The following is a 13,000-nucleotide window of genomic DNA, read 5'->3' as shown; positions in this document are numbered from 1 at the left end:
CGTACAGCTAGTGAAAATGTTTAAGAGTCCCGTACAACGAACAGCAAGGAGGTCAGTGTCACTGGATCAAAGTATATGGGGGGGATAAGGTCTGAAAAGAATGGAAAGGTAGAAAGAAAAAAATATACTTGGAAAATTGGGTGGGGGAATGAAGATAGGATTTAATTTTTTAAAAAAAGAAAATGTTAAAAAAATTTAAAATGCGTTGCTAGCCAGTTGGGAATGGCACAAAAGTGAGATGAGAATACCTAAAAAAAAAAAAGACCAGAAAGCTTAAGACACATACAGCAAGAGTTCAATACTCACTTAATCATAACATTCAATAATTATTTTTGAAATCAACCATACTTTTCATTCCTAAAACATTTTAGCATTAATTTTGTATCATTCTTTTTAGTCTCAAACAAGACATTATTCATTAAGATAAAGCAACCTTACCTCCACTGCTTAAATAGTGCAAAATCTCAATTAACCAAAATGGATGGATAATGACATATTTTTAGTTATATTAATTTTATATTTAAGAGAACTAAAATTCCTACCCCCTCACTCTTACTGCTAAAAACTAGAATATGTGTATCTTATCTTTGCCTTAATGAGTATGACATATAGACTATAAACTTTCCTTAACAAGAATAGATATCAACAATCCTCATCTGGAATTACCACAAAACATTGGGGAAACAGCATGGAATAGTATTGAAAGAGCATTGGAACTGGAGTTAAGAAGAACTGGGTTCATATTGTACCCCAAGATACTTACTAGCTGTACGACCCACTTTCTTTTTTTTTTTTTATTTTTTAATGTTTAACAATCACTGCCATACAATTGTGATTTTATCCCCCCCACTTACCCCCCACTCCCCCCTTCCCTCCCCACGACTGCATACAATTCTGTATAGATTCTACATATACTTTCCTATTGAGTATATTTTCACTATAGTCATGCTATGTAGTCAGACTAAGATAAATGAAAGAAATCGTATAACAAATCAGAACATGATACACAAACACATACACATACACAAACATGATCTGTTACATTATGTGAGTGACTTCCATATTTCTCTCTCTGAGTGTGGAAGGCATTTTGCCTTGAGAACCACCATTGGGATTTTTTTTTTTTTGTAAGAAGTTCTTGTGTTATTACAAAAATTTAAGTCTACCAGAAAAAACTCTCACACACTGTGGTATGACCCACTTTCTGCCTGTTTTCTCAGCTGTAAAAGCTCTAAAAAAGCTGTATATATTAATGAATTGGCTCTGTAAACATTAAAGGTCCTGTTATCTATTATTATTATCACTATAGATGTTAAAGGAATAGGAAAATTGGCTGCATATGGAGAAATATATCATATATATCCAAAGGAAACACTCTGGGATTTACTGGATTTTGCTGAAGTAGTGGTTTAAGTTTTTGATCAACAATTAGGTACAAGAAAATTTGCATGAAATCTGAGAAACGTTATCAAGAAAAAATCATCTGGGATTTATGTTTATTCCAAGAAATCAACTGCATTTTTTATTTTGTACTATTTATTATTGTACATCATTTACTTTTCTCGTCTGGAGTCTGATTTCATAACAACGATTTAAACAAACAAAAACTAAATCCATATAATAGTAAGAAGCTGTTTTGCTTTCTTGGAAGTTCACCATGGTCCTACAGTTCCAAGGCATTCTTTTTCAGGCATTAGACAGAACATGAGGGAAAAGAATAGAAGCACTGATCTAGAAGGAACCTTTTTAAAAGAGCATGTTATTCAGCTACATGCTTTCCCTTACAAAAGAAAAACCAGGCTCAGCATTTCTACTTTACACAAACAATAAATATCTTTTCTAACAACTGTATGATCCTCATCCCACACAGCTATCAAATATTCATATTACAAGAGCTTCTCTGGCTCCACTCCATGAGGACTCTTATAGGTATGTTATAGCAAAATCTTCTTGCTATTTCATAATCAAACATTTTGAGAACATTCCAGGGTACTTAAAGAAGTATAATGGTAGCACAATAAAGAAGACCTCATCTCCTTCAAAAAAAAAAAAAAGTATTTCCACATTAGTTCTGGGAATAATAGGGCCTTTTTTAGGAGATAAGTACTCACTCCAATTTCGATTAGATCTTTTATCATGTATCTATTCCAAAAAAATCTCTCATCAACCTGGAAAAAGCAAAAGAACAAAAGTTCAGGGATTACTTATCTTCAGTTTCTAGCACAAAGCTAAGACAGTCTCACAAAGCTGATATAATTTTAACTTAACCAAAATATGATATAATATAATCAAAATATAATATCATAATATAATCAAAACAGCTGACAAAAATCTATCCTTGGTATAATTGAAAGAACTCTAGATATGGAATCTGGAAAAGTCTGGTTCCAAATTCCAACTCCATTCATGACTAGCTGTGTGAATGTATGTATATAAGGATACTGTTACTTGTGGTATGCCGCTCACAGTGTACCTATTAGGATCCACTGAGATACCGTATAGAAAAGTTCTGTAAACCTTCAGGCACTATACAGTATCAATTATTACTATTATTGTTGTTGTTATAATAAAGAAGGGGTACTTACATTCTGCCAGAGTGGTAAGTTTTTGTTCTCACAAACACTCTGCCTTTGCACTGAGTTGGTCAAGTCGTATGTTAAACTATAATAAAAGGATTCTGAATCCATGAACATTTTTAACAACTCTTCCAGTAATCTCCTTTCTAACTTCTCCTTCTCTTTACTCTCCTTCACCTATAAAGTAAAAGGAAGCAGAATTTAAATCCAGCATTTATAGTTTAAAAAAAAAAAACCAAAAAGGCAACCTGTCATAGGAGATGAGAGATGGCCTTCAAACTAGAAAGATCCAGAGTCATTTACTGCCTCTGATACATTGCAGGATGATCATGTAACCTCTCAGTGGCCTAGACAATTCTCTAAGTCTTTATGGGTTGCAGAAAAACGTCAATCTGAATTGCAAGAGGGAAATTTCCTCATGGAAGCTCCCTAAACCAATAAAACCATAGGTCCAGTCCCTATCCTACTTATAGTAGAGAATTATAAAAAATTTTAAATAGAGCAAATCTGTTTTGGAACACAATTTCATTACTAGATTAAATTACCTTATAATATGAATCAAATCAAAACTACTTTCAAATTCAAAACAAATTAAGGCAACTCCTTACCTTCTTTTTATTGGGAACAGATACATTTGATTTAATTTGAGTAAAGGTCTTAAGTAGAAACTTGGAGTCATCAGGAGACTGTGTAATCTTCTCTGGTTTGTTAATTCCAAAGTGGTGCTTCTTGCAGAGCTAAATGAGTAAAAATAAAGTTCACTGCTAATGATGAATGTTCAAACCCAGAGTGAAAGTAAAGTAAGAGAGGTGAATGTTGGTATTTTTTCATTTTTGCTTAAAGGCTAACTAAATGTTGTACAGAGACTACATCCAATTTAAGGAAGACCGGTCCAACCCCAAAGGATTAATACTTATGCCTGTTATGTAAGTGCTTATAGACATATACACATACATAGTTCAGTAAGATTCACAGACTGATGTTTTCAAATCTTCAAGGAACAAAAACTACTATATTATAAAAGCTTTTCATAAACAAAAATGAAACAAAAAATGGGACACAGATTTTGAAATGTGGCAATTACAAAACTAAAAAAATGAATAAACTAACTTCAATAATGAATACTTATCAATTTAACTAGATCCATAAAGTCATTAATATAAGTAGTCCCTTCCTTAGTAAAGACTAAAGCCACTGAATGTCATTCAAATTATCATTTCTATTTAAACCTAGCAGTTTCATCTATTTTTAAAAAATCAATAAATGTCTAAGTAAATTAATTCCCAGATATTTAACAGTTTAATCACTGTAAATGGAGTTTCCTATTTTTAAAAAATATTGTTTCAGCTGCCAGTATGGAAAAATATATGCTCCCTTACTGCACATAGCATATCAAATTTTATTTTGATGTTATTATTTCTAACTTTTTTCTAACAAATATTATTATTTCTAACTTTACAACATCTCTCAGATATAATCCCCTCTTTCTGCTCACACAGCTGCCATCCTAGTTCAAGCTCTCATTCCATTTCACCCTGATTATGCAAAAAAACTTCCAGTTTTATACTGTAAGTACTTAAAAAAACTTACTGACTGAATGATTACCAAACTCATTTCTTTCATTTTTTATTATTGAGCCAGTTGGATTTTGAGAATTAACAGAATGTAAGGTTGCTGAGGGCAAGATCTGGGTTTAAGATTGAAGGCATAGTCAGGTAGCTCCATTTTGTCTCTGTATCCCCCAATTTGCTGTGCACATAAACAGTTCTTCAAAAAATGCTTTTTGATATAATCTGCACGTAATAACTTAATGACCCCTTTATAGCCAAAGTTAACCTTGCTATTATTTTTCTACTAACTTACTGCAGCTGCTAGCCTTTCTAATACCATATCAAGCAAAACCAGCCCAAGTGACTATTTCTAGATACACACCGTAGTCTTGTACCTATTTTTGTTTAGGAATTCCAGGCCAGTTTAAAAAAAGAGTGATGCTACAAAACAAGCATATCATATACTTTTCATAACTATAGGTAGGAGATATATTCTTTACCATATAAAAGAGAGAGACAATTACAAAACATAAAAAAAAAAAAGATGATCTTGATTATATGATAGCCAGATATAGTGGATAGAGAACTGTTCCTGGAATTAGGAATACTTGAGCTCAAATTCACCCTCAAACACATATTAGCTTTGTGACCCTGGGCAAGTCACTTAATCTTTGCTTCAGTTCCCTCAGCTGTGAAAGGGAGATAACAACTTGTCACAAGGTTGTGCAGGTTCAATAAGATAATATTTGCTATAGCACAGTGCCTGGCACGCAGGAGGTGCTTATTTGTTCTTCATTCTCGAGGACGATCATGACATCAGGGAGATGATGCCATGAATTGCAAGTACACCTGCAATTTAACTCACTTAAACTTGAATTTAAGTGAGGCAGGATTGTCAAAAGTCACCAGCCTCTCTTCCTCCTCTCAAGCCATCTGGGTTCAGTGGCCAGATATTGATCAGGACAGTTGGAGATGACTCCAGATGCAATGAGAGACGCTGATCTTTTTAAGGGCCTTCCCCAGGTCTCAGTTTGACTGAGGCAATGCCCATTTAGTAATTAAGAAATGAGGCAAAAGATGGCTTAGTTAGTCAACTCAAAAAAAAAATCAAACTAGGAGGGGAAGAGTCTTAGGGTTTCTGGTCAAAAGAGAAAAGATTGCTATTTACACTCACTCTGAGATATCAAAACTCAAACAAGGTCCAACTGAGGCTTGGGCTGGGCCCTATTATTGGCCAATCAGGGACAGTTAGAGTGATTTGGGTTTAAGGCACGGTCAGGTAGTTCCATTTTGAATCCTGATGGGCTTTATCAAAGCCTGATTTTCCAAAGCTCTATATCAAGAAATCATAAATAAAACTGTGAAAAGGAGCACCTCCCTCAAGGCTTGTTGTGAGGATAAAACGGAATAATATTTGTCCTTAGCATAATACATAGTAAACAGTAAAATCCTTTAACCTATGACATTTGTGTAGGATGAAATTCCTTTTTCCAGAAACTGAACCAACTCTGTATGGAACATGCTTAGCTTCTTATTATAGTTTTCATACATGTGCCTCTCAAAAAGAAAATGAGACCAAAGAAAACTATGTACTATTAACCTTAAATCTATAGTTCTATAACCAAGATTAAAAACCAATAGTTTTCCTTGTTAAAAAAATGTTTTACCTTAAAGATAATGTGTATCTTTATCTATGTAAAACTAGAATTTTAAAACGGATACCTGATGGGAAACCAAATAAGGAAAATGATGCTTGCTATCTATTAAGGCAACAGGATACAGCAAACAGGATATGCAGAAGTGGAATATAAGCCTATGAAACTTTAAAGAACTGTTCTAAACAGTGAGAACATCTGTGCTCCCATTTCTACTATCACTATAGATTCTTAATTTCAACTTAGAGAGAGCAAAAATTGAAAGGGAAAAAAAGATGAAAACACACAGTCTAACAGCCCAACATAGTGTAGGCAAAGACTAGGCAACTGAATGATAAAACTAAATATTTTCACAAGAGCCAAAATACAGAAATAGACTTGCTACTGCTTTAACTCTGGGGATAAGAATAGGTTTGAAGACAGATGAAGATGGGAAGCAAAGCAAAGAATTGGTGAGGCCTTCTGGATAAAGAAGATGCAGATGTAGTAGTCACACCTGGTGCTGCAGGGTCTGCCTGCCTCAAGTCTCTCCACACTCCAGTTCAGCCTCTGCTCAGCTGTTAAAGTGACTTTCCTAAAGCACAGGTCAGACCGTGTTACCTCTTCAGTCAAAAAACTCCAGCGGCTCCCGATTGCCTCCAGTATCAGATATTAAGTCTTCTGTTCAGCTTTTAAAACCCTTCGCGATCGAGCCATTCCTGCCTTTCCAGTCTGGACACATTATTCCCCTCCATGTATCCTATGACCAATGGCACCAGCCTCCTCACTGTTCTTCACACAAGACACTCTAAGAATCCTTGCTGGTGATGTCCCCCATGACTAAAATGCTCTCTCCCTCCTCACCTCCCCTTCCTAGCTTCCCTAGTTTTCTTCAGGCCTCAGCTCAAGTCCCACCTTTTGCAGGAAGCCTCTCCTAGTCCTCCTTAATCTTTGTGCCTTCCCTCTGAGAAGACTCCCAGTGTATCTTGAACACCCTTGTTTGCATGCTAGTTTGTATGCTGTCTCCCCTATTAGACTGTGAACTCCTTGAGAGTACAGACTGTGTTTTTGCCTTTCCTTGTTCCCCCAGCTTTTAGCATAGTGCCTGGCAAACAGTAGGCACTTAACAGATGCTAGGTGATTGATATAAAGAAAAAGGAGAACACCAAAGTTGTAGTAGAGTAACTTTCATAGTTAAGGTTTTCTTAGAGATAAGGGTGGGGGGAAATGTAAATGCATAAGCACCAAAAATAAAATAAAGAGAATAAAAACAAGATAAGTACAGGGAAAAAGGGAATCAAAATAATCAATTTATAATATTACAGCCTATTGAATTTTAAATTAAATGTCTAGCTGCAACTTGACATGGTTAACAGAAGGCCTGCCCACGAGTTAGGACCACCTGTGTTTTGACCCTGTCTCTGATCCACCCTCACCATGGGGTCCTGGGCAAGCTGCTCAACTTCCCAGTGCCCCCAGAAGCTTTTGAAGGCTATACAGTGCAGAAAAGTGGCCACGAGAATTTCCTCATCAGGGGTGTCCTAAACTGATGAAATCACAGGTCTGGAGAAAACAAAAATTAAACTGCCATTTTTTTTCCTGAAAAGTACTCAAGTCATCATGATTATTGGACTCATTACAAAGAACACAGACTCAAGAATACGAAAGTCATGTCTCTGGAACATTTCTAAGAGACCCTTCAAACTGCGTCATGAGAACATTAGGCTGAAAAACCCTGTGGGAGGATTACTTAAATTATTTGCTTTAGAGTACACATGCTTTCAATAATGTCTCCATGGAAATTTGGAAGAAGATATCAAAGATTTAAATCCTAATATTGGAAAATAATTGATGCTTGATTATTTGGGGGTTCATTATCCAATCCACTGGCTTCTTTTCTTAAGCACAGCAACAAAAAAGTCATTGTGGGGGAGGGGGGAAGAGCCATAAAACTGAAACTAAAATCTATCTATTTTTAAATCATTAAAAAGTCTTTTAAAGTGATATGGTTAGAAAGGGTATAAAGTTACTTATTAAAGTGGGAACTGGAGATATGTACTTTATTTGTGTTACTCTTTGTCCTCTATTAGTATAGATAACTAAGAGTTATCCATGGTAGCTTCTTAAACTCCATTAACAAAGGCCATAATCTTCAGAAGCCTGATAACACTGTATACTGTAAAGGATACTGAACAGAGTTGTTTGGAAAAAAAAATACTTTCTAATCTGTACTTGAAAATAATTATCTTTTCCACTTAACAAGCCTGAAAGTGTCAAAGAAGTACCTTCCACCTTAAGTAAAAAAACAAAGGGAACATTCAACTCTTTTACAGTATTTGTTTTGGAAATTTTAAAAAACTTCCTTATAACAAATTTTTTGTCTTGTCTTGTGCTTTGAATTAATGGTCAGATGGGAGAGGCTCAAAAAAGTGTCAAGTTTGTGGCTAGTAAGTCGTCAAGGAATCTGATTTAAAAGGTGAAAAGCAGAAGTCTACAAGATTTTCCTGATAAAGAGCTACTTCTGAAGCCCCCAAAAAGTGGGATAATGAAAAAGTCAGAGTCACTCATTGGGGAGTGGAGAGGGAGCAGTTCAACACATTCTTCTCCCCAATCCCATCTCAACCCACGAAGGAACTCTCATGTACTTCAGGTGAAACCTTGACTATTAACAGTGAAGGACACTCCCTTCTCCCAGGAAAAACAGAATGAGGGGTGTCAGCATTAGTAGAACTGAAGAATGACTTATTAAAGCTCTAAGACTTACTCAGAAGTTATTATTCACCAGTAGGGGATTCTGGTAGAAGACATTGACAGGGTTAGGTCCCAACCCCAGCACATTCAAGGTCAAGCCATGTTATCAGGTCAGAATCCCAACCCCTGGTGTTTCCTTCCAGAGATCCTTCAACTAAAGATTAAAAAAATCAAGCTGTGTCATGAAAACATTGGACTCAATAGCCCCATCTTATGATTACTTAAGTTGTTTGCTTTATAGTCAGCAGCACCAAATACGGGTAACATAGAATAAGAAGTTAAGTGTTATGTTTCTATTCCTGTTGTTTATAAAAAAAAACAGAAGCCCAGTTAGGTGGCTCCCATTTAAATTTAAAGATGGTTTATTGATAAGATACAAAAGACCTTTGACCTGAGCCTGAAACATGTGAGCTTTATCAACCTTAGTTTGTTTCTTAACTTCTTTGATAAAGTTAGCCCTGTTTCCAACTCACACCTTAGAAATTACTCCTTTCCTCCATCAATGAAAATCACAATTCATTCATGCCTTGTATCTACCCAAAATGTTAAACGATAAAGTTTTCCAGTTGTTATCTTACAGTTAGTTCCTATATGACAGCCCTTATATAATTTTTTGAATACAGTTCATCACTGGAAACATATTACAGCCTATTTACAACCACCACACACCCCCTCCACTGTCTTTTGAGGCATCTTCAATTAAGATTCTTCAGAAATTGCTATGTTGAGTATCCACAACTATATAGTATTGCAAGAGAGACTGTGTTACAGGGAACATTTTGGTAGAATGCTACATGATTTCCCAAACAAAATCCAGACAACCCAGCTTACTACACAGAAACAAGTTACTTAGGTACTAAGGTACTATAGGTACTAAGAAAATAAATAAATGGACTGACAATTCAGTTGCATATTATAAACTAGACAATTGTCAATTTTTTAAGATTTTTTTCCCTCATGGATTGTTATCCTCTCTTTTGAGTAAGGAGTCTGTGTGTGTTCATCCTTCGTTGTCAAAGAAGACCATGCCATCAGAGAAATAAATGACATGACTTGCACTTGACTTTGTTTTAAGTAAGGGAAGGCTGTGAAAGGTCACCAGCCTCACTTCTCTTCCAGAGCCATCTGAATCCAGTGACCAGATATTCCTCAGGATGACTACAGATGACCCAGGATGAGGCAATTGCGGTTAAGTGACTTGCCCAAGTGAGTGAGTGTCAAGTGTCTGAGGTAAGATATGAACTCAGGTCCTCCTGACTCCTACACTGGTGCTCTATCCACTGCACCACCTAGCTGCCCCAAGGAGTATGTAGAGAGGTAAGAAAAACTTTTTTCCCCTTTCTCATTTAGAGTGTTATTTTTGTCAACCAAAACCAATTTTGTGTCATTGCACTTTAGCAAATTAAAATCAAGCTAAAAATCCAAAACCTCCCCTCTCCAAGGTTTGATCTTACCTCAAGCTCAAGATCTTGAGGTTCCATTTCAGAAAGTGATAATACAGCAATTTTGGTAATTTTGCAGACCTCATGGTCTCCAGGAAGTTTGCCTATCAAGGCTTTCTGACGAATTAAGATAAGCCACCATGGGAGATCTGAAAAAGAAAAATACCATCACCTGCTATTTATACAGCACTATTATCCTTGAAAACTGAGTAGCTTTATCACATTTCTCATTTATAATATTCCTCAAAAAAAGGCAAAAAAGATAGAGTTAAAGACAAACTCTGAAATGAAACAAAAGAACTTGGTTCATAGGCATGGCTACTCTAATCTTCTCTTCCCCCACTCCTCAAACCCCCCAATGACCAGACCTCACAGGGGAAGCAGGGAAGCAAAGCAACATGTTTATTTACATTGCTTGGATGAACTTGGAGTCACCAACTAGAAGCTTTCCAGTAAGATGGAAGACCACATAGCTGGACCATCTGCTCTCCATTGCGTATTCAAGGCCTTCTGGGCCTTACCATCTGCCCCACTGCTATGGCTGCCAGCCTTTGAGGCACTGCCATCTGATCTGCCCTGCTGATGTAACCTGCACATCCGTGGGACTTACCATCCCCCTTTAGGATAGCAGCATTTTTCAGACTTTTCAGTCTCACCATGCAACTGAACTCTCCTGTACATACCATTTCCTTCCATTCCAGCATGAGTTTCTTGAGAGTGAAGATTGTCTTGTTTTTTCTGTTTATTGTCACTAGCATTTAGCACAGTGTTAGGCACCTAGTACATGCTTAGTAAACACTTTTTCATCCACTCATTAATGTTTATTGAGAGTCTACCATGTATAAAGCACTGGAAATATAACAAACAAAAACCCCACAGTGCTCTATAAATAGCATAATGGAATTTGAGAGTTAAAGAATCTGGATTCCAGCTACTTATCAGCTCCCAGCTCCACCAACAATGAATTAGTGTTCCAACTCTCCCACATCTTCTCCAACACTTATCATCTTCCTGTTTTGTCATGTTAGCCAACCTGATAGGTGTGATGTGGTACCTCAGAGTTGTTCTGATTTGCATCTCTCTAATCAATAGTGATTTACAGTATTTTTTCATATAATTACAGACAGCTTTAATTTCTTCCTCTGAAAACTCCCTGTTCATATCCTTTGACCGTTTACCAATTGGAGAAGAAACTTCTCAGTTTACTCATCTGTAAAAGAAACAGGTCAGCCTAGACTGGCCTCTAAAATTGCTTCCAGTTCTAAATATGAACTATGTTGGCAATCAGTAAGACAGTTCATGATCCCAAAGTGCATTGCCTGCACAATGATGTTTTGCAGCAGATCAGTTAAACCTCTGGTAAGTCTCCCCTATGCTTCAATAAATGACAAATTTAAAACAGTGAAAAAATTTAGTTTTAAAAAATGATGTCTGTATATAAAGTATGCTGTACAAATAGACCAAGCAACTGTCATATTGATACTGAAGTGAAAAAATGTAATTTGTGTGTTAGACTCATAATGGAATCATGGACAGACTCCACTGGGAAAACTAAACATTTTGGCTACACCGTGTTTTTCACAATAGTGTTATGCTTAATGTTAGACTATGTTCAATCCCAAATCCCTTTTAACTTTTTAAGACCTTTATCCTTTGGCTAACATGACAAAACAGGAAGATGATAAATGTTGGAGAAGATGTGGGAGAGTTGGAACACTAATTCATTGTTGGTGGAGCTGTGAGCTGATCCAACTATTCTAGAGAACAATTTGGAACTACACTCAAAGGGCTACAAAAATGTGCATACCCTTTTACCCAGCAATATCACTTCTGGGACTCTATCCCAAAGAGATCACAGAAATGGGAAATGTACAAAAATATTTATAGCAGCTCTCTTTGTGGTGGCCAAAAACCGGAAATCAAGGTGATGCTCACCAACTGAGGAATGGCTGAACAAGTTGTGGTATATGAATGCAATGGAATACTATTGTGTTACGAGAAATGATGAACAGGAAGACTTCAGAGAAACCTGAAAAGACTTATATGAACTGATGCTGAGTGAAAGGAGCAGAACCAGGAGAACTCTGTACACAGCAACAACCACAGTGTGTGAGGAATTTTTCTGGTAGACTTAGTACTTCATTGAAATGCATGGTCTTAAAAAATTTCCAATGGACTCTTGGGGCAAAACGCCTTCTACATTCAGGGAAAGAACTATGGAATTGGATCACAGATAGAAACAGACCATTTTCTTTTGTATTCTGTTTTGTTTTGTTTTATGGTTTCTCCCATTCATTTTAATTCTTCTATGCAACATGTATTTAATAAGACTGTATGCTGTCTCAGGGAGGGAGAAGGAAATAAGGGGGAGGGAGGGGAAAAAAAATCTAAGATATATGGAAGTGACTGTCGAACACTGAAAATAAATCAAATAATTTAATTTTTAAAAAAAGGAGCAAATACAGCCATACAGTAAATAATGATTGAATGTTTTGTCTGTTAGAGATGACTATAGAAGAAGCTAAATTGGGTCAAGTGCCATTTAATTTTAGATTTTAAACTTACAGTTACTACTATTATTGTGGCTATAACACTATAGTCTAACAAGAAGTAATCAATAAAACTACAATTAACTTAAAAAAAGACATTTCTATTTTTTCATCTTAATTTTGCAATTCATTTTTGCAAGCCAAAAAAGGGTAACTGCTCATTTTTTATTTGAACTATCTACAGATTCAAATTCTTATTACTAAAACTTTTTTTTCACATTTCAAGAAAAAAGGAATGATTACACAAACAAATTATATGGAAATATTAAATAAGTACACTAACTATAGCAGACACACAAGTATGACAGTCCTCACTTTGAAACAGAATACTCCTGGGCAAAGTGAAAACAGGTACAAAACTGTTCCTTTAATAACTTGATAAGAGTTCTATTATAGCAGAGAATGGAAAACTAAAATACACATTATTTTGCCAGAGGCAAGGGTTATGTTAGGATAGTCTATTAATACTTAAAATACATCAACAATGGGGAGTAGTCT

At 35.9% G+C, this 13,000-nt stretch overlaps 1 protein-coding gene across 1 annotated transcript in view; it reads right to left on the bottom strand.

Annotated features, from left to right (window-relative positions):
• Window positions 1-13,000, bottom strand: part of INPP5F (inositol polyphosphate-5-phosphatase F) — an 86,892-nt gene that overhangs the window by 31,943 nt on the left and 41,949 nt on the right. The window contains exons 3-6 of the mRNA XM_072624157.1: window positions 9,966-10,102; window positions 3,185-3,313; window positions 2,586-2,753; window positions 2,112-2,168 (exon numbers count right to left, since the gene is read on the bottom strand). Coding sequence (XP_072480258.1) covers window positions 2,112-2,168; window positions 2,586-2,753; window positions 3,185-3,313; window positions 9,966-10,102 — 491 coding nt within the window. The remainder of the gene's footprint in view (window positions 1-2,111; window positions 2,169-2,585; window positions 2,754-3,184; window positions 3,314-9,965; window positions 10,103-13,000) is intronic.

This window comes from Notamacropus eugenii, chromosome 1 (genome assembly GCF_028372415.1).
Source record: "Notamacropus eugenii isolate mMacEug1 chromosome 1, mMacEug1.pri_v2, whole genome shotgun sequence".
Taxonomy (NCBI): domain Eukaryota; kingdom Metazoa; phylum Chordata; class Mammalia; order Diprotodontia; family Macropodidae; genus Notamacropus; species Notamacropus eugenii.
This window is presented reverse-complemented; position numbering and strand designations above follow the sequence as displayed.